This window comes from Cyprinodon tularosa, unplaced genomic scaffold, assembly GCF_016077235.1.
Source record: "Cyprinodon tularosa strain WSP-4 unplaced genomic scaffold, ASM1607723v1 ctg16, whole genome shotgun sequence".
Classification (NCBI taxonomy): Eukaryota; Metazoa; Chordata; class Actinopteri; order Cyprinodontiformes; family Cyprinodontidae; genus Cyprinodon; species Cyprinodon tularosa.
This window is the reverse complement of record NW_024038437.1, coordinates 595,001-619,024: the sequence shown is the minus strand read 5'-3', so window position 1 is coordinate 619,024 and position 24,024 is coordinate 595,001. Positions and strand designations below refer to the sequence as shown.

The following is a 24,024-nucleotide window of genomic DNA, read 5'->3' as shown; positions in this document are numbered from 1 at the left end:
TGATATCAAGGAGTCCCAGTTTCTCCTCCAGACAGGGAGAGAATTCTTGGCTTAAAACTGGATCAACTTCAGTGGTGCAACAAGGTTTGGCCAGCCATGGCAGAATGTTAGGCATGGAGGACAGCTGCAGCCCAGAGCCACTGTGAGGGGGAACAGGGAGCTGTGGCTGCAAGACAGAAATGACGCAGAAATGATGCAGAATATGAACTCTGAACGTCACTGTCATATGTTTAGATTCAAAAAAAGGTATCTTATATGAAAATGAGGAAGTGAGAGTCGAACAACAGCCAAGTGTTTCCTTGAAAAACCTCTCAAGCACTTCTGTGTAAGATGGTTTCACTATTACACACTTCTCATTACACATAACACAAATTTGCAGAAATGATGCACCAAGAAAAAGCATTAAGATGATAAAAAAGATACAGTATTTTCAACCAACTCTACATGTGAAAGCCCAGGTCTCGCTAATCTTTCAATGACCAGATTTGTTGTTGCACACTCAGCCAGGAGAACCATTGATCATACGTGTGTTGAGCTGCTAAGTATATAAATATCTATCTGTTTTAAGTATGTCTCCTCTCAGTTACATTTACACCGCAAAGGCAGCACAATATCCCCCAAAGACCATCATCATTCTCAGCAGTGAGAGAAAATTGAAAGCTGAGTGAAAAATGGAGCATTTGGAAACCAATGGGCCACATCCATGGCTGTCTGTAAGCAGGGTAGGTTTTCATATGGTGTGGAGGCTGTTTTTCTCATCATGGCCCAGGACGGAGAACATGCTCGCTCATTCTAATGGCGGCAAACTTTTCAACGCTAGAACCGAGGGCCGCGCCGGGCCAGAGCCCCACGAGCCTCCTGATGAGGGCAGCAGAAGCACAGCAAAGAGGAAAGGAAGGTTAAAGGGGAAGAATAGTCACATCAAATATGGTTGGGGTTGCCACTCATGGAAAAGTGGAAACTTTTATTTCCAGCGTCGAGGAGTGATGAGAACAATTTTCCCCTCTTTAACCAGCCCTGTTCTGTGCTCCTCGGTAGGAATGTCATCAATGTACCAAGCGGTCAGTGTTGTAAAATGACAGTGTTATAGGAAATATCTGGTGTGACATGAAAGCTATCCTCACACGCCCAAACTTTCATCATATTGTTGGTTAAAAAGCTCATTTTACACCCAGTGTTAGTCAGGGGTCGACTGTACGAGTGACTGCTCTGAACTATTTGGCTAAACTACGCTAAATGTGGTCATAAACAATCACCTGAGGTGAGATTCCAAACACTCCCCAGCTCACATATGATAATGTTAAATAATCACCGGCTCTTTTAATAATGGCTTCTTCTTGCAAGGCACTCTTATCCTCTAAATTAGATATATAATGTTATATAATGATACAAGTCTAACTAATTTTATGTTGATTTAAAACAATAGATCCGGCACAAAAATCTAAGCCAAGAATTTCCCTTCAAATGGTCTTTAAGAGGAGAGAACTGTCTGGTTTCTAAATCAGGAAAATTAAGGTTTAGCACATCCTTAATGGCAGAGTAGCTGGCTCACTCAGATTTGATTGAAGAATTTTATATATATATATATATATATATATATATATGCATGCTTTTCTTAAACAAGCCATAAAAACAAAAAGGAGAAAGAACAATAAGAGAGAAATATCAGATGAAAAAAATTTAAGTTTTTCTAAATTTCTAAATGGATTTACAAAATTACAGGCAGGAGCTCCACATCTGCCACAAACATCTATTGCATATAAGAAAATTGGTGCTAGTTCTGTGTTTGGATAGTGACACCTAATTACTGCCACAGATGCTTAAAGGGGAACACAGTTTTTTTTTTTTTTACATTGGCCCCTTGATTTTACATTATTACATCATGTTCTACTCACCCATATTAGTTTTGTGTGATTTGGAGCTGTTCTGAAGATATTCCATTAGGTTATATCCAAGTAACGTCTTCCTATGGGCAACGACTTGAAGGCACAAACTAAACTGTTCATAATTTATTTTTTATGGTACGCCAGCATTCATAACATGCAGGCGAATCACTGTCCCCCAGACATCCGCGGTTATATTTTTTATATTTATATATTTTTTAAACAAAGCGGAGTGTGTATGACGTCATCCATGCGCGCCGGCTACCATTCATTCATCCTGTCCGCTGAACTGCTGCTAGTTTTACTCAAAAGCTTTGAAGATGTCTAGTGCTACTACCACAGATGATCTCGCTCTCCAAATGGATTTTAACGATTCAGATTAGCTAGCCGAATTAATAGAAGGGGTAGAGCGTAGCCAGCTGTGGCCTGGGCTGCCTGTCACAACTCCAGTCCGGCGCATGCTGATGACGTCATACACGCGCCACTTTGTTTTTGTCACCATTTGTTTGGAGGTTTTTGTGAGGACCCAAATGCAGAGGCTGACAGGCAGGGGTGAGTTCTTTAAATATTTAATGAAAGATCAGGCAGCAAAAACAGGAAATCCGACATAAAAATAAAACACAAACCAGAACCATGGAGACATCAGGGGAAAACCATCACAAGGAGCCAGGGTGAGACAAAGTAAGACGGGGAACCAGCACAGAGGGATTGCAGAGGGAGTGTAATTATGGCTGACTGAACAAAGGAAGGACTAACGAGCTGATAAGGAGCAGGTTTGAGCAGAGCTGAGGAGGAAGCCAAGGGAAAAGAAAACACAAGGGGGCAACAGAGGACAGACAAAGAAAACCCTAAGAAACTTAAATGAATCTAGAACACAAAAATAAAGCTAGAAAACAAGGAAAAACCTGGATGAACTTGAAACTGAAAACTTAGAGGAAAAACCAACAGAACCAGGATCGTTACAGTTTTTAAAAAATATAAATATAAAAAATATAACCGTGGATGTCTGGGGGACAGCGATTCCCCTACATGTTATGAATGCTGGCGTACCATAAAGAATAAATTATGAACAGTTTAGTTTGTACCTTCAACTTGTTGCCCAAAGGAAGACATTACCGTACTTGGATTACAAAACCGAATATCTTCAGAACAGCTCCAAATGACACAAAACTAATATGGGTGAGTAGAACATGATGTAATAACGTAAAATCAAGGGGCCAATGTAAAAAAAAAAAAAAAGGTGTTCCCCTTTAACTAGATTTAATAAGTGTTCAACCTTGCCCATTCTGCTGTAGCTCTGGCTGTATGTGCAAATTGAAACTGCATTTATCCATCTTCCAATTAACTGCGGTCCTCCTCAACAGCATGATGCTGCCAGTACTGTGGTTTCCCTTATGTATGGTACAAAGAAAAGGTCTACTTCAGCTCTCTTCTTATCAAAGTAAGTTCTTCTACATATTTGTTGTGTTCACTTTATGAAATCTGTCAAACTGCATGTTGTTTTTCCAAAAGAGTTTGTTCTTCCATGTCAAACATATATGTGGAATCTATGAGTAACCAAGTAGTCTTAATTAAATATCTGATCAGGTTTCTTTGCATTGCAAAAAATGGAAATCTAAATAAGTAATTTTTTTTCTTGAAATAAGTGCAGTTTCTCTTGAGTTAAGGAGGGAAGTGAGAAACTTTGACAAAATTTACATTTAAAATAATTGCATTGTCTTATTTCAAGTGCAAATTATGCAATTACCTTATTTTACTAGGAAAGAATTTAATTCCATTGACAAATCTTATTTACCTGCTCAAATTAAGAGTTAATACACTTAATTTGAGAGATTTTGTCTTATTTCTAGCTTGTTTTTGCAGTGTGGTTGCTACTATCCAAATGAATCAAAGACAGTTGTTTATTCATGAATGGCTTCACCCAGCCACTAGATTTTAATATCCATACTCAGTCTATAATTACAAAAAATTTGAAATTTTGCCAGGATGTGCAAAGTTATGAGTAAAACTGTAAAATCCAGATTATTGAAGTTCAGAACTCTTATGTTTTTCCTCCCACATGAGCTGTCGATCTCAGCTCCTCGGTAGTAGCATCAGACCTTTTGACCTTGGTCTCACGGCCTGACTTGTCTGTTTAGATCAGCCATGTATAGGTAGATTCATGGTTGTGCCATACTCTTTATATTATTAGATGATTGACCAAACAGTTCTCCATTAGATGGTGAAATGTCAACATATTGTTTCATAGCCAAACCTAATGTTTTTCAAACAAACCTCTGAGGCCTTCACAGAACACATGGATTTATGATGAGATTATATAAAGAATCCTGGTGGCGCATTACTTTGTGTTCAGAAACCCTTTGGCTGACTTTACTCTCTGCAGCAGTTAAATCAATACTGCTCCCTGTTTGAGACTATAATTGATGATTTATCCTTGTATTAACTTTACCAGGAGAGAACAAAGTGAAATTGAGCATGAGAAAGGCCTCTGTATCCGCACCGTGCAGATGTTCCCAACTAGAAACTCTGCCCCCGTTTCTCAGCCAGATGCATCTGAACGCATCCCTGAGCATTCCTGACAGGATTTCTGTTCCAGGTACCGACCGCTGGTCAGAAAGGAGGGAGGAGGAGAGATAAAGGCCCAACGAGTCCTAGCGAGCATGCAACATGGCCCCTGCTAGCTTTGCATGTCTTGAGCTGCGTGCTTGAGCAGATTTGGACTGATAGAAGATAAAGGCTCTTTGATAGGCTGCAGGTGTGCCGCTTTAATGAGCTCTACCCCTGGACCCCCACCCCTTCCTTCCCTGCCTTTCTTTTCCCTCTCAACCGTACCGCCGAAGCACATCTGCACATCTGTCATTCAGTGCTCTGCAGCATCTCTCACCTCTTAACCTTTCCTCTCTGCTTGCCAGTCAATCCTGAACTTTGCCGGGAATCAGCTAACACACGTTTCTCAGTCACACCACAGCGTGGCAAATAGCAGCTCCTGCACTAAAACGACTCACTTCTTAGCTACAGGAGCTGAATCCAAACTCCTCCCAATGTGGTGGATTCTAGTCAAAACACACACAGATGCAAAAAATAATGTAGTTTACTCAGCCTGCCTTGCAGAGGAAGAAAGAGAAAGGGAGGTTAGGTGCTGGCGGGCTTTCCCTTCATTCAGAGGCTGAGTTGCCAGAGGAGCAGCTCGATGACGTTGATTGCGGTGGCCTGGCAGGAAATGCGCGGAGGAACTTGTGGCTTTATATTAAGTGTCAGGGTGGTTAACAGAATAAGATAACCTGCTTGTGTTGATGTAGCACGGAAGCGTGAAATCTTGGCACACAAGAGGAAAATTGCAAAAGTTTAACCAAGTGTCTAACTGGAATTTCCTAGAATTCAGCGGGGCTTGGTTTGGAGTGGCTGCAGGAGCACATTCAAGGAACTCTACTGCTGCAAAGGCTTTTGTCTCAGTGTGTGCCGCTTTTTGGGAAATGCTTAGTTTCGGAAGTCGTATACAATGAATTCACTGAAAAATATCCCAGTAAGCCACCAGAAGGGACTAAGCTTCAAGAAAATGTTTGAATTTCCAAGCCATATAAAGTTGTATTTTATTGTCATTTACCTTTAAGACAAAAAGCAGTGGAAGTATGGAAGTGAGTGCAAAAGATCACATATATAAAGCTGACACCACAAAACACAGCAAATGTGTAAAAAAAAAAAAAATGAAAAATACAAGGCAGAGTAGTGTAAAAAAAAAAGCCTAAATCAAATGTGTAACAGAAAATTCATGACTACATCGGTCAGATTTTCTCAAACAATGCAACATTTTATGTGTGTAATTATTCCTGCAATATGAGGAGATTATAGGTTGACTTCCTTTAGCCCAGAGAAATGAGAAAACGCCCTGGTTGAACTTGTGAAATAATAGGTTTTTAACTTGAATCTGTCGTGTAATTGTGTTACTTGGGCAAAAGAGAGAGAAAAAAAAGCCTGTGGCAAAAAAAAAAAAAAAAAAAAAAACTGACGTAACCTAAACGAAATTATGGGCTATTTTATGCCTGGAATTTATACTTGTAAAAAATTATTTTTGGTCTATTTTGCTTTTATCTGTTAAATTGTTTTCTACATATTAATACATTTATTTAAAAAAGTGTTTTATCATCATGCTACTTTAAAAAAATAAGTTAAGTTAAAGGAGGATAAGGAGATTAATTAAGGGATATTTCGGGCATTTATGTCTGTCAATTTAAGTAAAGATGAATAACAACTAATTTCCACAACATTTTGTGTCTGAATATTTGAATATCAAAGCAATGAAACACTATATGACTGTTTTTTAAAAACAGGAATGCTAAATGCTGTGGTGTACATAATACGGAGACCTCTGACAGTTCAGTAGTCAGCAATGCTCTTCACAGAGGGTAAGCCACAAAAGATCTTGGCTAAAGAAGCTGTGTTTAAAATATGTTAAAAGACATCAAGATAAAGTTGAGTGGAAGGAAAAACTGAAGAGGAAGTGAAACAAATCACTTTTGACTGAGATACACAAGAGTTATGATTTGCTATAGGAAAAATGAATCACATAATTCAAATTGGATTGCTAAAGAAACTAGCAGTTTATAAAATGCATTATCTAACCATATTACAAGAAAAGTGGTTATGATAAAAAATAAAAAGATATTGACAAGTATAAAATGAAAAGGCAAACAGGGCCTAAAGCTGTTTCTTTCCTGATTTTGATGTCACTCCTGCACAGACAAAAGCAAAATGACTTGATCTACAATATGAGGGGAAATGTACTGCTGCTCAATGATCATGGGTTCTATTTCTTTAACTAATGTTCCAGGATCTGGAGAAGTCAGAGGCACAGAATCCAGGTTTCTGATTGTCTATTGTGAGGTGACTGTAGTCAGTGATTTTATGAATGCATGCCATCAGTAGGGGTCCACTGTGTTTCAGTCTAAATATTTTCAGAGGAATTCATACTTGCATTTGATGCCAAACTTCATGTGTAATTTAATTTCTCAGTTAGAGTTAACAGCAGCCACCATGTCAAAAATACCAATACATGCTCTAATGGGGCATATTATCACTGACTGACCAGCAATTTGACCAGACCTAGACCCAATTAGGAATCTGTGGTTCATTCTCAGGTATAAATTATCACTATTTAAGCACCCTGGGCTTCCTTTACACCTCCCCTGAGCAGCATGCTTATTGCCTCCAAGCCACGCTGTAATCATGCAGAAATTAATTCAAAACTAAGTGTACACTACACAGAACTACTGTATTAAAATGTCCTTTTTAATCTTGTATAATTTTTTAATCAGCCATAATCACTGTATTTATTAAAACAACAGATATGATTTATTTTTTAAATTGGATCATGGAAATAAATTAACATTTTATTGATGTTTTATTTCACTGAGGTGTGCCTGTATTAAAGATGGAGATTATAACCTTCCAAGGAGATTCCAAGCAGGTAACAGTGATGTGAAAGTATTTCAGACGCAATATTTCCATCCTTTGCTTTTTCACCAAGTCATGAAGTCAGACAGCCAGTCAATCAGTCGGGCAGTCTGCTGTTTGGGCGGGGTGGAGGATTGTAGACGGGCCCTTTGTTTGAACAGAGAAGCCCCAGACACAACAGTGGCCAGCCCTGGCCCCTTCACAATGGCCTTCGACACAAAGGCCCACACACTGGGACAATGGGCCGAGCTCAGAGGTGGGGGTGGGTGGGGGGTTAGATGGAACGGCTGAGCTAAGGTTGCCCACCTGCACGCTGCCGGATTGGATGGTCTCCACCTTTCCCACCCACACAAACAGACAGAGACCACTTCCACTCATAACAAAAAGGCTGCTGCAGGTGTCTTCCTGTGCTGGTGGCACGAGGAGGAAGCTGGGAAATTCTGTGCAGCGAAAGCATTAATTTGAGTTTTACAGCCAGAGATGAACCGCGGCTGAAACTGAGACACGTGCAGTGAAGCTACAAACAGCAACAAGTGTTGCAGATAAATGCATTAAATTTAAATAAAAATTATATATATATATATATATATATATATATATATATATATATATATATATATATATATATATATATATATACATATATATAAATAAATTATTTATATATGCAGAACAAGGTAGCAAATTTATATGAAAGGGGGATGCATTGCATCTGTTAAGTAAATTTTCCACTTTTTTACATTACAAAATAAAATTAGAAAATGTTTAAAATATAATACATTTCTAAAACAGGTGAAGATATACTCACTTCAAAATGAAATCAATTAATTTGCATTAAGTGCAATTAAACATACACACCAGTTTTAGATTAGGATGCTGTATATATATAAATATATATTTTTTTTCTTCTTATACCAAACAGTTGCGCTAAAATGTGACATTCCACCACATTTGGACTTGGATTTGATCCCCATTAGTTCTATTTGGATTAAATTGGTGATTACACTAGAAAAAGGCCCTTAAGAAAATATACAGAAAAATACACACTTGAGAATTTATAGTCAACTAAAAAAATAATAATAAAAAGGTTTAATCTGTGTTTTTCAGCCCATTTTAATATTGAGTAATAAATTCAAGCTATTTTTGTTTTTCATCAGTAATTCTGCCATTGGGTTAAGGTTAAATGCTAATGGTTGCACTCAGTAGTCTGCACCCCCAAATCTCCCTCATTGGATGAGCTGAGCGCCAATCATCTAACTTGACCTTGATGATTGCTCTCCCAGCTGTTTCAAACACCCCAAATACTAAAGAAAACTCTTTAGAGAGTAAAGAGATATTTATTCCATGTTATCATTTTTGGATTTAATTTCTATTCATTTTCAGTGATGCTGTTAAGTATTGTATTTTCTTTTTTAAACACACCCAGTGTAAAAAAAAAAACACAAGCAACAAATTATACTTTAATCTTCTCTTTTATTGATTGCAACATTTTTTTTAATCCACACATTACAAAAAAAAAAAAAAAAATGCACAACTCACATCAGGCTCAGTCTGCAACCTTATAGGGGGGAGGGGGAAAAAATCTACCAAATAAAATATGCTTTTATAAAATAAAAATTATAGTAACGTAAATGCCACTTTGGATAACCGTAATCAAAACCCATTTTTTTTAACTCTACATAAAAAAAGCTCAACATAAATAAGTTAGTATAATTTCTCAGTGTTTTTTGCTTTTTTTTGTTTGTTTTATTTTTTTTTACAAAATATGTACACAGGTACATTACAAAGATTCTACACAATTACACAGGCATGGTGACTGCATCTGTTGGACGAGCCTTTCTTCGTCTCAGAATATAAACCAAACGTTTGGCAAATACAGGAGAAGCTTTGAGATTCTCACATTTTGCATCCTCAGCAGGTTTTAAAGTATGGGAGGGAGGGGGCAAAAAAAGCGCCTACATTAATCACAAAGAAATACAATGTGAAGTCATCTACATAAAAGCAACCATGTATTTGGTATTGTAGAAGATATAACCGCTTTGAAAAAAAAAAAAACCCTCACGTCTATATAGCAGTAAGGCACATCACGGTACAGTCAATGAGAACAGAGTGTGAAGTCTGCAAAGCCCTAAAAGCAAAAGAGGAGTGCAGAACAAGGAGAGGAGGAAAAAAGACCCAAACTGGTGCTAAAAGCATTAAAAAAAAGAATTAGAATAACCTGATTGATAAATATAAATTTCATCCTGTGGGTCAGGCTCTCTAAATAACTCATATGGTGACAATGCAATGACCATAAACTAAATAAAAGAGCTACATTTGTACCATTCTTCAATGCCGAGTTAGGAAAATGGAGTGAAGACACAATGTTAGATTTTGAAAAGAGCCATAATTATTATTACATTTTTTTTAAGTGTAGCAATTGGGGACCGTGTCAACTTCGGCTGCTTTTTAGGCTAACAAAACATAAAAAATAAAAAAAGTTTCAAACTACACTGCAATTCTTCAAGTCAAATCAAAATTCACACTTTTAACATAAAGGATTTATTTTTAAATCATAATGTTTCTTATGTGCTACATATGGAGAGAAATATATATTCATTTATTAATTTATATACACACACAGGTAGTAAAAAAAAAAAAACATTTTTAAAAAAAGGAGCAAAAAAGGAAGTCAACCTAATTGCACACTGCTACATCGACTGCTGTTAGAGGCAGTAACATTTAACTGAGTGCCAAAAACTTTAGTGTTTCTATTCAGTGCTTCAACAGCGTCCTCCCCAGTCTTCAGGAGAGCTGATATGTTTCTGATGCTGTGTAGATCCTCGTCCAAAAGGGGGGGGAGAAACAACCAAAAAAAAAAAAGCCAACACTGAGGTCTCCCATGCTTAAAGAAAAATAAGGGGGAGGGGGGCATCTTTTCTGTGGGGCAGAACAAGGCAGAGAAAAAAAACAAGTGTCGCAAGTTAGTACAGCAGATAAAAAGAAAATTAAATACACATTTTGAGGATAAATGTTTTTTTCTGCCAAGTAGCATATTAAGTCACCATCAAATTGTTTAAAACACTTTCTATACATGCATAGGATCCTTATGTTTTTCCTCCTTGAACCTTTAGTTGAGGTGCAGCTTCACTTTCTATATTTTTTTGCTATTTTGTAGGATATTTTAGTATGTTGGATATATGTAAAAAAAAAAAAATTGCAAAAAATAAAACTGAGTACATGCATGCACACTCAGTTAAATATACATATTTTACACTGTTCTATTAACTGTTTTATAAAGGAAAATAAAAATTAAAAATGATTCTCATTAATTCTTATTGGCCGTTTCAGTGGACTGTACTAATTTCCATACATTTTACTACCAAAAGTATATGCTTTTATCTTGTATAATGCCATCTGTACTCCTCTGCAATCTGAAGATTTCTCATCTAGAAACTAAAAAGGAATTTTCAACCTTGACCCCCATCTTTGCTGTGACCCACTTGATTTTCAGACCTACTCTACATCCCTCCTCTCCCTCACAGGGAGCTGTGTGTGTGTGTAGTAGTGTGTAGGGCGTTGAGTTTATTTTTTTTTTTTTGCAGCTCTCAGAGACCTGCCCCTTTCCGTCCTTGTGCTGAGGGCAGTGGCTGCTGACGTGTTACTACTACACTGTTGTTCAGCACTTGTTTATAGTTTAGTAGGAAACTGAGCAGTACCGAAACAGCTGCAGTGAAAGGGCTAAAAATAATGTACTGCACTTTTGTTTTCCTTTTTTTTTTTTCTTTCCACTCATTACGTTTATTTGTCTGAACTTGGTAAAGCTGATTATTCATAAATACTCCAGCTGAAGCACTCACATCTGTATAATCTAATCCAAATTATTATATTTTTTTGCGTATTTTAGGGATGAAGTTTGGCAAAGTGGAGCATTTTTTTTAAATTAAGCATTTTTAAATTATGTTGGACATCTGTAATTAAAAAAAGGGGGAAATATGCACCGTGGCTTATTTTCTTACCGTTTTGTTAGTCCTCACGTTTGTCTCTTGGGACTGGACTTTCTGGGTGTGTGTTCAACAGAGTGGCTCAGGCTTGGACAACTAACTTCATCTGGGCTGCTGCGTGACCTCTTACTTTGCGCGCTGGGGTCTGGAAAAAAAAATAAAAAATATATTAAAAATATGCTTTTAGTTTGCTTATTTCTTTGTGGTTTTAATTTCTATATTTATATTAAAGAGAAATCCCAACACACAAAGCACTGTATACATGAACACAGCAGCCATTCGGGTTGAAAACAGAAAAAGTAGTACCGTGACACGGTCTCTTCCTCAGCCCCGCGCACTGCTCTGTACACTCGGTCTGACCCACAGACAGGCTGGTTTCTTCGCTCGGAGGAGCCACCAGAACACAGCTATGATTCCCGTTAACATCCACCTTGGTATTCCCAGAGCAGACGCCTTTCTCCTTCCGCGGCGGCCGCACGTAGAAATCCGGCATCTCCGCGGAGTCCACCCGTTCCCAAATGAACCTGGAGTTCGGCAGCGGCACGTCACGGGCGAAGTCGAAGCCCCACTCCGCTGCCGCAAGGTCCTGCAGCTCCCGCATGTGTCCCTTTAAATCCCTGTTTAACTCTTCGTGGTCCACCGAGCCGAAGAGGTTCCGGCAGGCTGACGGCTTCGGGTGCTCCGACAGCCGGGGTTCCGTCCGCTCCAACGTCGGGCTTCCGTTTGAAAGTCGAACGTCTGACATTTTACCTCCTAAAAAAGCTGAATCTTCTAGCAGCCAGGAGCGTCCGGTTTTCATAAGAAAAAACACCTCGCTGAAAAGACGGGAGAGAGAAAAACAACAGCGGCTATCTCCTCGTCACGGGGGGAAAGATCCGACACGGGCGTGGGAGCGCTTATGCCATGCGTACGAGAGGCTGGAGGCACCAATGGCTTCTGCTGTGTTCTGACGCCGAAGATAGTCCCCGCGAATCATCAAAACAAACTGCACAGGAATCGAAGGCGCTGTGTCAATTTTCGTCCCGCACTGAGAGAAACTGCAGAGTAACCTCTCAAAACCCAATATGGCGATTGAAGGCGTAGTGTGAACAGACGGGAGGATGGGCTCAGATGGAGGCGGGCCACAGCGATGTGATTGACGCACACAACTATTTAAATGCCGAGCGGGTCGCTCATTGGTTACCCACATAGGCCCCGCCCATATTTTTTAAAATGCGATATTTGGATCATTCTGTGAATAAGTTTATATTAATAGTTATATCATTTGACATGAAGGTCTTAATCAAACTAAATAGAAAAAAAAAACGTGTACAAGTGTTTTGACAGCTTTGTATGGGCTTTATTGTGGGGAATCCATTTCAACTTTAGTTTTTCATGTTTTTAGTTTTTTGGGGGGTTTTTTTTATAATAAAAGTTGCTATAATTATATAACCCAGGTTGAATAAAACAGCATGTGACTATCTGGCATGGAGCCAGTTTAAAAAAAAAAAAACTACCCACAGGTTCTTATATATATATATATACACATACATTATACAAAAATAGACTAAACTATGAAATTGAAATCCATATCTAAACTTTAAAATATGAGAAAAACATTAATTTGATTGATGTGGACTCCATGGCTGAGTGAACATCTTTGTTAATGTTAATTAAATAAATTTGTAAATTTAAATGTTAGTGCTTAGCAGTAGTTTATCCAATTAGCCCCCCTCACTGTTTCTCTGTATGCTGCAGTCACTCTAACATACAGTACATAACACTCTAAATGTTGTTTAAAAAAAAAAAAAAAAAAAATTGTACAGACATAAAAATTTGCAAGAATTTAAGTAAAAAAAGAGTGGTGTGATATTTTTTTTGCATGACTGCATATACATTTTAAAGGCAGCACACAGTTCATTTTTATCTTCAAGTCTACATGTGTACATTAACCATTGTGTTTTTTACAATACAAATAAATTTATTATAATAATTATCATAAATTTATTATAGTGAAAATAAAAGTATAATTTGTGAAAAAAACTGCCAGAACCAAATAGATATACATTTTCTTAAATGTTCTATATTTTCAACAAAGCCAGGAAATCGATTTAAAAAAGAAATGGGCAAGGGAAAAAAAATCTTCCCTAAATGTAATATTTAAAGAAAATCTATTTTTGAATTTAAACTGTATCATAAACCTTTTCCCCCTCAACATTCGGTGGTTGTCTCCCAACAGTGTGTGTAAGGGTACATTTTCCATCATAAAAATAAATTTAAAAATGTTGAAGCAAAACAAATGTTTGCATTATACTTTAATATAAAGAAAAATATTTTCTTCAAACAGGAACACAAGTGTTTGGAATAAAATATGAAATTTAGCTCAACTTTAAAGCTACTGGTTTTCTGAAGCGTTGCAGTTGATTAAATCGTGTCCATGAGGTTCTCTGTCCACCGTGACGCAGGTAATGTCGCCCTCTAGTGTTCACTTTCCTACACCCTCTGCAGCAGTAAGTCAATACAAAAAGATGATCTCTTACATATGCCATTTAATGAACATGTGTTTTAGATTTTAGATAACACCACATCTATACATGTACACATATAAAAACAATAAATGCACAGTCATTTATGAGTCCAATATTATCTCCCTGAAAACTCCTGTGAAGTTTTTCCTCCTACCTTCCCTGTCAATCAGGCAGCCTCAGAGGCTCAGCCACTTGATGATGTAAAAGTTTTTCTTGCCCACTCTTAGCAGGGTCAGTCCGTTAGACAGGACATGGAGTTTGGGGATCAGAACCTGCTCCGGTTTGTCTTCCCTTTTGTGGTTAATCCATACAGCTCCATCAGAGATCATCCGATATCTGAACAAAAGCATTAGACACACAAAGATTCATGTGGGCTCTTGTTTAGATAGAATGAATCATTACAACAAAAGCTTATGAAACAAATAGAAAATTTAAACAATATATTTTACAGCATGATCAAACACCAACCATATTTCCTTTTTAAAAATCATTTTAGGTCTAATATCTTGTTACATATAATATCTAAGAAGCAGTAGGAATGTAAACAATGTAGTTTCTTTTTAACGCGCAATGCATCGATAGGTATTTAAAAATAGAGCGGCAAATAACGTTAATTTTGCTAACTAATTGACTTAACTGTCAATTTTTTCGATTGATAATCGGATAGCGAAAGGTTCCTTAAAGATGCTTTTTTACAGAATGAAACCAGATCAAACAATAAAAACTTTTCCACCTGAGTTCTGGATAGAGCATATCAACAGACCAAAAAGTTTTTTTTTTTTATCTAAGCGGGTCGCCCTGTCAGCTAAAGGTATGTTTTAGAGTCTCTATACTCCAGTTGATTACTAACTTAGCAAACTATTATTTCAATATTGATTATTCCCGATTAATCCGATTGTTTCAGCCCTATATACAAACAACACAATTAACAGCAATTACAGATAGAAATGAAAAATCATTGAATCACATTCTGTTGGAGGTACAGCTCAAACTCCTTATAAGTCATACATCCTTAACTGGACTTGGGGTTTAATGCTACTGGCCCGATGCAGCACATCCCTGCTCTAACATTTTATTTTTTTAAGTCATTCATGAATTTACGTCCAGTCATCCTCCCAATTAACCTTGCGCTACAAGCTGGATTGTTGTAAGATCTGAATTTTCAGTCTTACAACAAATCCATCTTTTAAGACTAACGCTAATGTGTCCATCTCATAACAACCAGCGGGTCGGACCAATCACATTCCAGCCGTGTTTTTTCGGGGCCGGACATGTAGGAATGATGACAGTCAGAAGGGCCTCGCTGGGGCCTTACAAACATGGCTCCCCGGAAGACTCGCCTGTCAACACTGCAATTGATTCAATTTTAGCTGAAATAGCGACAATTTCTCATTTAAAAAAGGAGCAAAGATAAGCACTCTGTGCATTTGTAGATGGGAAAGATATCTGGGCTTTCCTTCCAACGGGATTTGGAAAAAGTTTGATTTATCAGCTTACGAAACGTCACGATTCACTGCTACGGTTGTCTGAAAGCGTATTATGGTTATCAGCTCAAAGTATTAAACTAAACATCCCTTCTTTTCAGAGACAGACTGAACAGCAGCCATTACATATTAATAACGTAGAACTCAACTCAGTTCTAAACCCATCGATCTGGCCACTGCCAGGTTACCTCCAAACATCTTATACCAGCAATCCAATGACCAGCGGCAGAGGTTTGTCTAAATAAACGAGGATTGAGGTCCGTACCCTCTGGGTCCGTCTGGGATGGCGCCGACCTTGCGGCAGGCATCTATTACGGTGGTGCCTGGCTCCAACAGCAGCTCATGGAAAGGAGCCTCGCTGAAGAGTTCCTGAAGCTCATCATCGCTTAATTCTTCCAAAGCCTGCACGCTGCTGTGATACAATGCATTGGTACATCTGCAGGGACACAGAATTCTGCTTTTTAAGGATCATAAATCTGGTCATACGAAGCAATACTTTTTTCTATGTACGCAGCAATGTCTTGCTTTATCACATTTAAGTTAAAAAGCAAATCAACACGGACCAGTTCTGACCTTTTGGCGCTCTCCAGGCCCTCCTTTCCATGAACCAGTTTGGTCACTTCTGCAGCCAGTCGTTTGTGAGCGAGGCGTTTGCTTGGATCTTCCCTCTGCTGCTCCATCAGCCTCTCCACCTCCGCCAGGGGCAAAAAGGTGAACAACTTCAGGTATCTGCAAAATATCCACACACGGTATTTCAGCTTCCCGGCACAGTACAGCTGGACTCTTGTAAACAAAGCGGGTTGGGTAAGCGTTCCTCTCCACGTACCCCTCCACGTTAGCATCTGGCTGTCGAAGGAAGAACTGGTAGAGCTCAAAGGGCGACGTCTTGTCTCTGTTGAGCCACACCGCGTTGCCTGCAGTTTTCCCCAGCTTGTCACCGGCAGAGCTCGTCACCAAAGGGATGGTCAGGCCATAAACCTCCTCACCGCTGACTCTACAGAAATACACAACAAAACCAGTTGGATTAAATATCACATTATATTTCTGACAAAAAAGTTGCCTAGCAACCAGTTTTTGCCATTAGAGTAAAAACATTTTCTCTCCAATACATTTATTAGACTTTAATCATTATTTTCCTTTTTGAGATCGCTTTTTTCTTGAATTTAATAACACTAGAATGACTCCATAGATCACCCACTTCTGCTACAACCTAACTGGTCCACCTAAACACTCCTATCACAGGTGGAGGCATCATGACAGAGCTCGATGTTAACCATCGCCCAATCTCGCAAGTAGTTTTTAATTGTTGGGAGAGTACAAATTTAATTGCATTTGCCCGCATTTGTTGTTTTGTACACATTCTCGCGAGATTTGGAAAAGGCTAATAATAATCTAGCTGGTAATTTGGATGTAGTTACCAAAACGGCTGCATTTATTTTGTCAGGGAAAACTAATCCTGAGTCAGTTAAAAGTCAGGGAATTCTGAAATTATGCAAGACTGTGGAAACCCTGTATAAAATAACTGTATAATGATTCTCTAGAAAAGTCACATTATATTAATAGTATTATCTTGTATAAACATTCCCGTGACTCTAAAATAAAAGTTATTCATTTGTGACATTGACTTCTGTCTTGTGATTTATCTCAAGTCTTTAACCTGTCAAGTTTTTTTTTTAGATTTTTAACATTACAATTTATATTTTTCCAAGCACACAACAGTTTAAAGCAAAGTTTAGTTTGAAAAGAATGTGCAGGAAGGATTGAAAAGCATGTTAACACGGTAATGTAGGCTTGAGTTCATTATCTGACGCATGCATCTACACACCAGGAACCTGAAAACTTAAAAAATACAGAATTACAAAAAACATAAAAAAAAAAAAAAACATGTTTCATTGATATATATACAAAAAAATGAATATTAGGAACTATATTTATCAAACATTATACTGGGCAAGTAAAAATTGTTTCTGGGCAAATTAAATGTGAAAGTCAAAAATCCTTAACGTCAAACCCTGCATGAGGAGGAGGATACTATTTCCCCCCCACCTGTTTTAGAAATGCCAGCACTTTATTCCAATGACTGCACGACCTTCACAGCAGCAAGTTAAATCAGCATATAAGTCAGGTGTGCTAGTGAAGATTCTCAGTCATCCAGGTCATAATCATTCCAAAAAAGTAGAAAGAAACAATCCACGCGACTTTGTCTCCAAGTTTGAAGGCGTTTCGCTTCCCATCCAGGAAGCTTTTTCCAATTCAAAACGTCAGAAATAGCGTTGAGTTCCAGGCTTTATAAAGTGGACCAAAAGCTTTTCTAAGCCAAAGCAAGGGTCCATTTTATAAAGCAGAGGTCATGGATTAGTGGACCAGGGTCCAGATCCGGACCCACCCTCTGGCTAATCGGGACCAACCTGGTTTAAAACACTTATAAATTCCTGCAAGTTGTCCAAGCAGTGTCTAACTTCACTTGTGCCGCTTCTCTTGTTAACATGGCAAAGACCTCCGGAGCGTCCGGGACCAGGTTACACAGGATACAAATTAGCCAATGAGCTGCTGTCAGTCTGGGTTGTTGCAGCGAACTACTTTTAGACACAGCAGGCAAACCTGTGGCAAGCCGGGCGATGGGAAAGAAGGAGAAGACTAGGGCTGGGTATTTTCGCCAAAGTCATGAATCGATTCGATTTTGATTAACACAGTTCTAAATCGATTAATTTCAATTCGATCTGGTTTTACAATAATGAAAGTGGTTCAACTGTGTTTCAAAGGACTCTTATTTTATTTTTTTCCTGTCACATTAAACACAAAGTGCAAACTTGTAAATCAGAAAGTTTAAACTTTAGATGTGAACAAAACTGTCTTATTAGTGCAAACTTGTTTGTGAAAAGTGAAGCCTCACTCGAGCACGCAGACGTGATACAGCGGGAACACAGAAGAAATGCATGAGCTGCATTATTTCCACTGCACAAACCATATTTGCATCGCTGTCTGTAACAACTACAGAGTGTTTTCTGGTCAGCCCCCATTTGTTAATGTCTTCAGTCAACCTGTTGGCTATATTTGCAGCTGTCTGGCTTGAAATAATCTTGAGTGCATCTTTCCTGCTCATTTGAATGTGAACGTCACGCGCATCACTATAAAACTAATCAATCTCATTCCCTAGACGTCGATTCTGCAAAAATGTAAAGGAATCGATTCAAAATCGAGTTTTTTTACCCAGCCCTAGAGAAGACAATGAGAAAAAGTAAAAGAAAGTGTGGACTGCTGGAAGAAATGCGGTGAACTGGTGAAAGAAAAGTAATATGGTGTGCTGAAACATGACCCTGCACATTTTGAGTATGTTCAGCTCAACCTACTGCTGTGAAGCAGGATTCTCCACCATGAACATTATCAAAAATAAAAATAGAGTGTAGGAGCCAGTTAATTTATGTTAATGATTAACAAAGTTCTTTTTGTTTTTGTGGAGAATCTAGCAAAGTTTATTGTGCTTTATTGTTTGATATCCATTTTGAGATTATGTTTTTTGCTTATTTAGTTTTTTTCCTTTATTTCTGGTTAGTTATTATTAATTTGGGTGAATTATTTTTATAAATAGGCCATCAATGGCAGGACCAACATGCATCTGGGTGGGCGTATGTTTTTTTTTTACCAGTGCAAGAGAAGCATAGAGGAAATGTTTGTCCTTTTCTGTTTGCTTGCCTGAGGAGAAATAAACTAAGAAAGCTGTAGAAGTTTACCTGGAACATTTTTTTCTTTTGCCTGCGTAAATAACTTGTCCATGATGCATCTGTGGCCTTTGTGGACCTTTTTTTACTGTCATCAAAGCTTGGCCACGACAATAGATCTAGGCTCAAAATGAGCACCATAATATTTGCTTTAAAATGGCTTTGTCGTTAATCAAACCCAGGTTTAAAGCCTTGCAGGTCAGCGTGAAGCCCACTTCTCTTATTAAAGGCACACTATGCAACATTTTTCAGTTAATTAATGTGTTCCATAACGTTATGGATGATTAAATGAGTCATTTCAGGTTGAACAAAGGTATTCTCGGCCGCCCTGGTGGTCTGTGGGGGAAATACCGCACTTGCAATTGCAGGAGCACCGACCCACTAGCCTGACGTAGTCCTACTCAATTCTAGTCAGAATATGAGTCTGATACTGCTCCATAGAGCTGTGATTATGGGGCGTGTTTTGAACGGACCAGGAAAAAAAATGCCTCTGCACTCAATTGGATAGACCTACAACCAATAAGAGCAACGGAGTGCGTGACGTATGTTAAGCCAGGCATAGTTGTTGTCAACAAAAATCAAAGCGTGCAGTTGCGCGCCTAGAATAAGAAGACGAGCCGTGATCGCGTTTCTCTTTTCCTCTTTTAAAATTAATTTGCTGTCGATTTCTTCTAGAACAGACCTAATAGCAGAATCTACTCACCTCAACTCTCCGGCGGCAGCCATTGTTGTTGTCGCCCAAGCGCGCTTTGGTCACGTGGTTGATTACGTTACTGTTGATCATCTGTCCATCATCGTATAAAGCCCGCCCTGACAATTTGATTGGATCGCCAGAGGGTGGGCGATAATACTCGCGCTACTATGGAGCAGAGCCAGACCGAACTTCCCGACCTCAAACCTTGTGGGCGGGACTAAGTTCGGAATGGCACCCAGGCTACCGACCCGCACCCACAGGCTCAGAAGTCTCGTGAGAGTCAGTCTTGCTTTACGGCGAGAACTGCTACACGCCCCCAGTTAAAAGCATTCTCGTTGCTAGCACAGTGGCGATCTTTGTGCAGTTATGCTACGTTCACATCGGACGCAGCAAAATCGCGTCTGCTGCTTCATTTTTGCTGTTTGTACCAGTTAGTTCTGACGCGCGGCTGAAGCAGCTTTGCTGCTCTGGCTGCGCGGTGCAAAAGTGTGTCTGACGCGCTTTGGGCGGAGCTTCACTATCCTTTCTCTGTGCCGTCAGTTCATTCAGATTATTATCCTGCCTTCAATATTTTTTCTGTCGGAGCCGCTCAGACCCCCACATACCAGCGGTGCGCCGACAGTAGGGATCCCTTCATCAGCAGCCTCTGGCCTGGTCGCCTCCTCGCGGTTCACCACGGCAGCTGGTAGGTGTTTTTCATCTAAATAATCCAAACTGCATATTCTGCCGGCAGATTTCTGCATTTTAAGTTAATTTAGGCGTCAATAAACTGTTTAAGAGGAGTGATCATCAGCGCTGTGTCTCTCTCCCTGCGTCAGATGCTTAAACGCGCCCGATGCGCTGCTTCAGCTGCTCAAATGTGCTGCGCCTGCTGCTCAAAACGCGCCGCGGGACCTTTTGTTGCGCCTTAACGTTACGTTGCATGTAAACTCGCTGCTTCTGTCGCGCCAGCTGCGGTGTGAACGCAGCATCAGTCATTCGTTGCGTTCGCCTGTCTGCTAAGCTCAAAACAACCGCGCCTGGCTTGACGGAGAAACCAGGAGAACAGCTGTGCATATTTACGACAGTGCACTTTTACTTTCGCCCTCTGGGGGGAGCCTCGCTGAAAAATCAACACGGGTTGCATAGTGTACCTTTAAGCCATAAAAAAAGAAAGAAAAAAACGTCAAAAATCTACTTGCTCTCCAGAGCAAGTAGATTGGTAACCCCGCCTCCTGCTCTCTATCTTGTCTGCTGTCATGATTCATGCAGCTATTATTTCATACAAATGAAAAATAGAGAACAGATAAGCAGATCCTGGCTTGTCTACAGTGGAAAGAAGGACTGGGTTGTTTACTACTACTTATCTTTAATGTTAGCATATTGATGTGCATAATTAACCACAGTGTTTTTGTTATCAAGTAATGTACGAAAGTATGAAAAAATAGTAAGTAACATGAAAAAATTATTGGGGGGGGCTACTGATTGGCTAAGGACAGGGCCTTTATTTCACTTAGGTACATCTTGGTCCAGGCCATCATTGGAGGAGGCCAGAATTAGAGGCAGAGAGACAGATTTTGTGTCTCTTTGAACCTATAAAATACTAGGTTCATTTATTGAAAAAGTGTAGTTATCATAACGGTATACAGAACATCTGGTTACCACCAGACCTACCAGTATTCACATTTGTCTTTCAGATCAGAACGATTGTGTGGCTGGTTATACTCCCACAGCAGTGTGTCGCAGTGAGCTTGACGCAGACATTTTTGATTTATGCTCAACATTGAAGCGTGGCCTGCGCTATACACTATGGGTCTAGATACGGCCGACGCAATGAGGAAGTGGGGGTGAGTATTCCGACAACGGAGTGACATGATGGCGAAAAAGAGCGGAGATCCAGGTGGAAAAGGGTCCCTGCGTTCTCACGCACCTCGCTCTTCTAGCTGGTCCAACTTCACGAGTTGTTTTCCGCAATTTTGGTCATAAAAACAAAACAAGCCGACCTCCTGTCTGCTGCAAGGTTGGGACTTCCCATGCTAATGGCTTGGATTCGTTAGCAAACATTGCCCCCCTGTGGTACTTGTATGTTACTATCACAAGTTGTTGAGGACTGCCCAGGAACATCGTTGGTTCTAATTATAGCTCCGGCCTGTTTAAGTAGTATTGCCAGTATTTACCTCCGCCGACAGCCCATTAAAGACCCGGCTGCTAATGGAATACAGGGCAATATTAGATGATTTACGGTATATAGCATATGTGTAAAACGAAATGAAAACATAAAACTTAAAAAGACTAGATTTATGTTTAAATCCAAAAAAGTTAGCCACCGGAAGTAGCGTAGGATCCCATTTCCGGCGCAGATGGGGCAGAGATGAGTGATAAAACAAAGGATTTTAAGGCAATACATCTCAGGAAATACATTATTAACCTTTGAGGCATTATATTTTAGTACATTTACTATTTTTGTTTAGAGAAAACTTAATTTAGGTATTTTTTTAACAAAATAAAATCGAGGACGACCCGGATGTATATCTGGATGCGCAAATTACCGAATAGCGCTTCTGGAACGGATCGGGTAGTGACAGCCACCCCTGGCCCCCCATCTAGCTCTGGTCCTGGATTTTCGACCATTCCGTTAACCTGATTTCTATTATGCATTGCAGCTGAATGGACATTTACTTGTGAATGAATTCATGGCCGGACATCAAATTGCCCAGCTGGTCGGTGCCTCCAAGCTGAATCCTGCAGCCGTATATCTGGTTGAGGTGGTAGAAGTCATAAGCTTGGAACACCTGGTAGGTGAACTCTGTCAGGCTCATACCGTCTGGGCTCTTCAGCCTGGATTGCACGCTGTGGCGGCTGAGCATCGTCCCCATCCTGAAGTGTCTACCGGTCTCCGACAGAAAGTCCACGACCCCCCAGCTCTTATACCAGCTCCGGTTGTTCAGCACGTCCACTGTGCCCAGCGGCCTGGAGCTGTCGTGGAACAGCAACTCGTGGTTAGTGAAAATCCTCTGGATGCTCTCCCGTATGCCGCGAGCGTTCTCCTCCACCACGTCCGCTGACAGCCGGTCCCGCTCGCTCGTTTTCCCGCTCGGGTCCCCGATTTGAGCCGTGGCACCTCCGAGCAGCGCGAGGACATGGTGCCCGGCGCTCCGGAAGTGCAGCAAACCGATGATGGCGAGCAGGTTCCCCACGTGAAGGCTGTCAGTCGTAGGGTCGAAGCCGCAGTACACAGTCTGAGGAGCGGACTGGAGCAGCCGGGGGAGCTGGTCTTGAGCTGCGCCTTCGGGGAAAGAGTCCTTCAAAATGCCGCGTTTGTGTAGAGAGAAGAGCAGTCCGCTGGGTGCGGGAGCGGAGCAGTGGATTTTAGACCTCAGTGCGAGGAAAATACGGGTTTGTTTGAGTAGGCTACAGGACGCATGCCGCGAAACACAGCCGCGGATTCTTGGCATGGAGACCGCCATGTTGGACACGTGACGAGAAGGAGGAAAGAGTTTTCTTTTTCTTCGTCTTCGTTTTCTTCTTCTTCTTGGATTTATTAGCGGTTGACAACAAACATTTAGTAGCATTACCGCCACTTACTGGTATGGAGTGTGGCTCGTGATGGAGTATCTACTTAATAAACATATATATAATTTCTAAGGGGAAAAAACGGGGGGGAAAATCCATACTTATACATAACTTTGTATTCTACTCGTATACATCATACACACATTCACTCTCTCTATAATAAAATTCTATGAAATAATTTATTTTTCTTTAAAAATCGAATAATTATTTGTATATGTTTACTCCCCAAATTCTTCCTCAAAATATCAAATAAATTAATTATTTTTCCTTAATGCATTTAAACTCTCTCCTCATATATCTTCTCTTGCTTTCATATTTATGACATTCCAGTATAACATGTTGTATTGTTTCATATTTTGCACAGTAAACAGATTTGCCAGTAGTATGTTTTTGAATTTTGAAAAGTATAGAATTAACCTTGTTATCACTCTCTTTCTTCCTTTCTATTTGATTTCCATTTTTTCTTTTTCCTACTATCTTTTGAATTGTATAAAACCATCTTCCTGTTTTTTCTTTATCCCACCTTTTTTGCCATTTTTCCATCAACTTTTCTTTAATAATACCCTTTCCCTCTGATTAACTTGTTTTAACTGTAAAACTAATAGGATTTTGGATTGCCCTCTTTGCCATTGCATCTGGTCTCTCGTTTCCTTCTTCTCAAATATGTGCTGGAACCCACAAAAATACAACAACCAAGCCCATATTTTTTTATTCGGAATAATGTATGAAATATTTCTAATAGAATGTCCAT

The 24,024-nt window shown here is 39.6% G+C and overlaps 2 protein-coding genes across 2 annotated transcripts; both read right to left on the bottom strand.

Annotated features, from left to right (window-relative positions):
• Positions 1 to 9,006: 9,006 nt before the first annotated feature.
• cdkn1bb (cyclin-dependent kinase inhibitor 1Bb) lies at positions 9,007 to 12,459 on the bottom strand. Its single transcript, XM_038280409.1, has 3 exons — positions 11,624 to 12,459; positions 11,333 to 11,462; positions 9,007 to 10,253 (listed from the first exon to the last, which is right to left on the bottom strand). Exons 1-2 carry the CDS (start codon positions 12,114 to 12,116, stop codon positions 11,347 to 11,349), a joined length of 609 nt encoding a protein of 202 aa, XP_038136337.1. The 5' UTR covers positions 12,117 to 12,459; the 3' UTR covers positions 9,007 to 10,253; positions 11,333 to 11,346.
• A 1,135-nt stretch (positions 12,460 to 13,594) lies between these two features.
• yars2 (tyrosyl-tRNA synthetase 2, mitochondrial) lies at positions 13,595 to 23,203 on the bottom strand. The gene is made up of 5 exons (XM_038280408.1): positions 22,380 to 23,203; positions 16,135 to 16,302; positions 15,882 to 16,037; positions 15,574 to 15,744; positions 13,595 to 14,160 (listed from the first exon to the last, which is right to left on the bottom strand). The coding sequence occupies exons 1-5, from the start codon at positions 23,165 to 23,167 to the stop codon at positions 14,001 to 14,003; spliced, it is 1,443 nt and encodes a 480-aa protein (XP_038136336.1). The 5' UTR covers positions 23,168 to 23,203; the 3' UTR covers positions 13,595 to 14,000.
• Between the last annotated feature and the right edge of the window lie 821 nt (positions 23,204 to 24,024).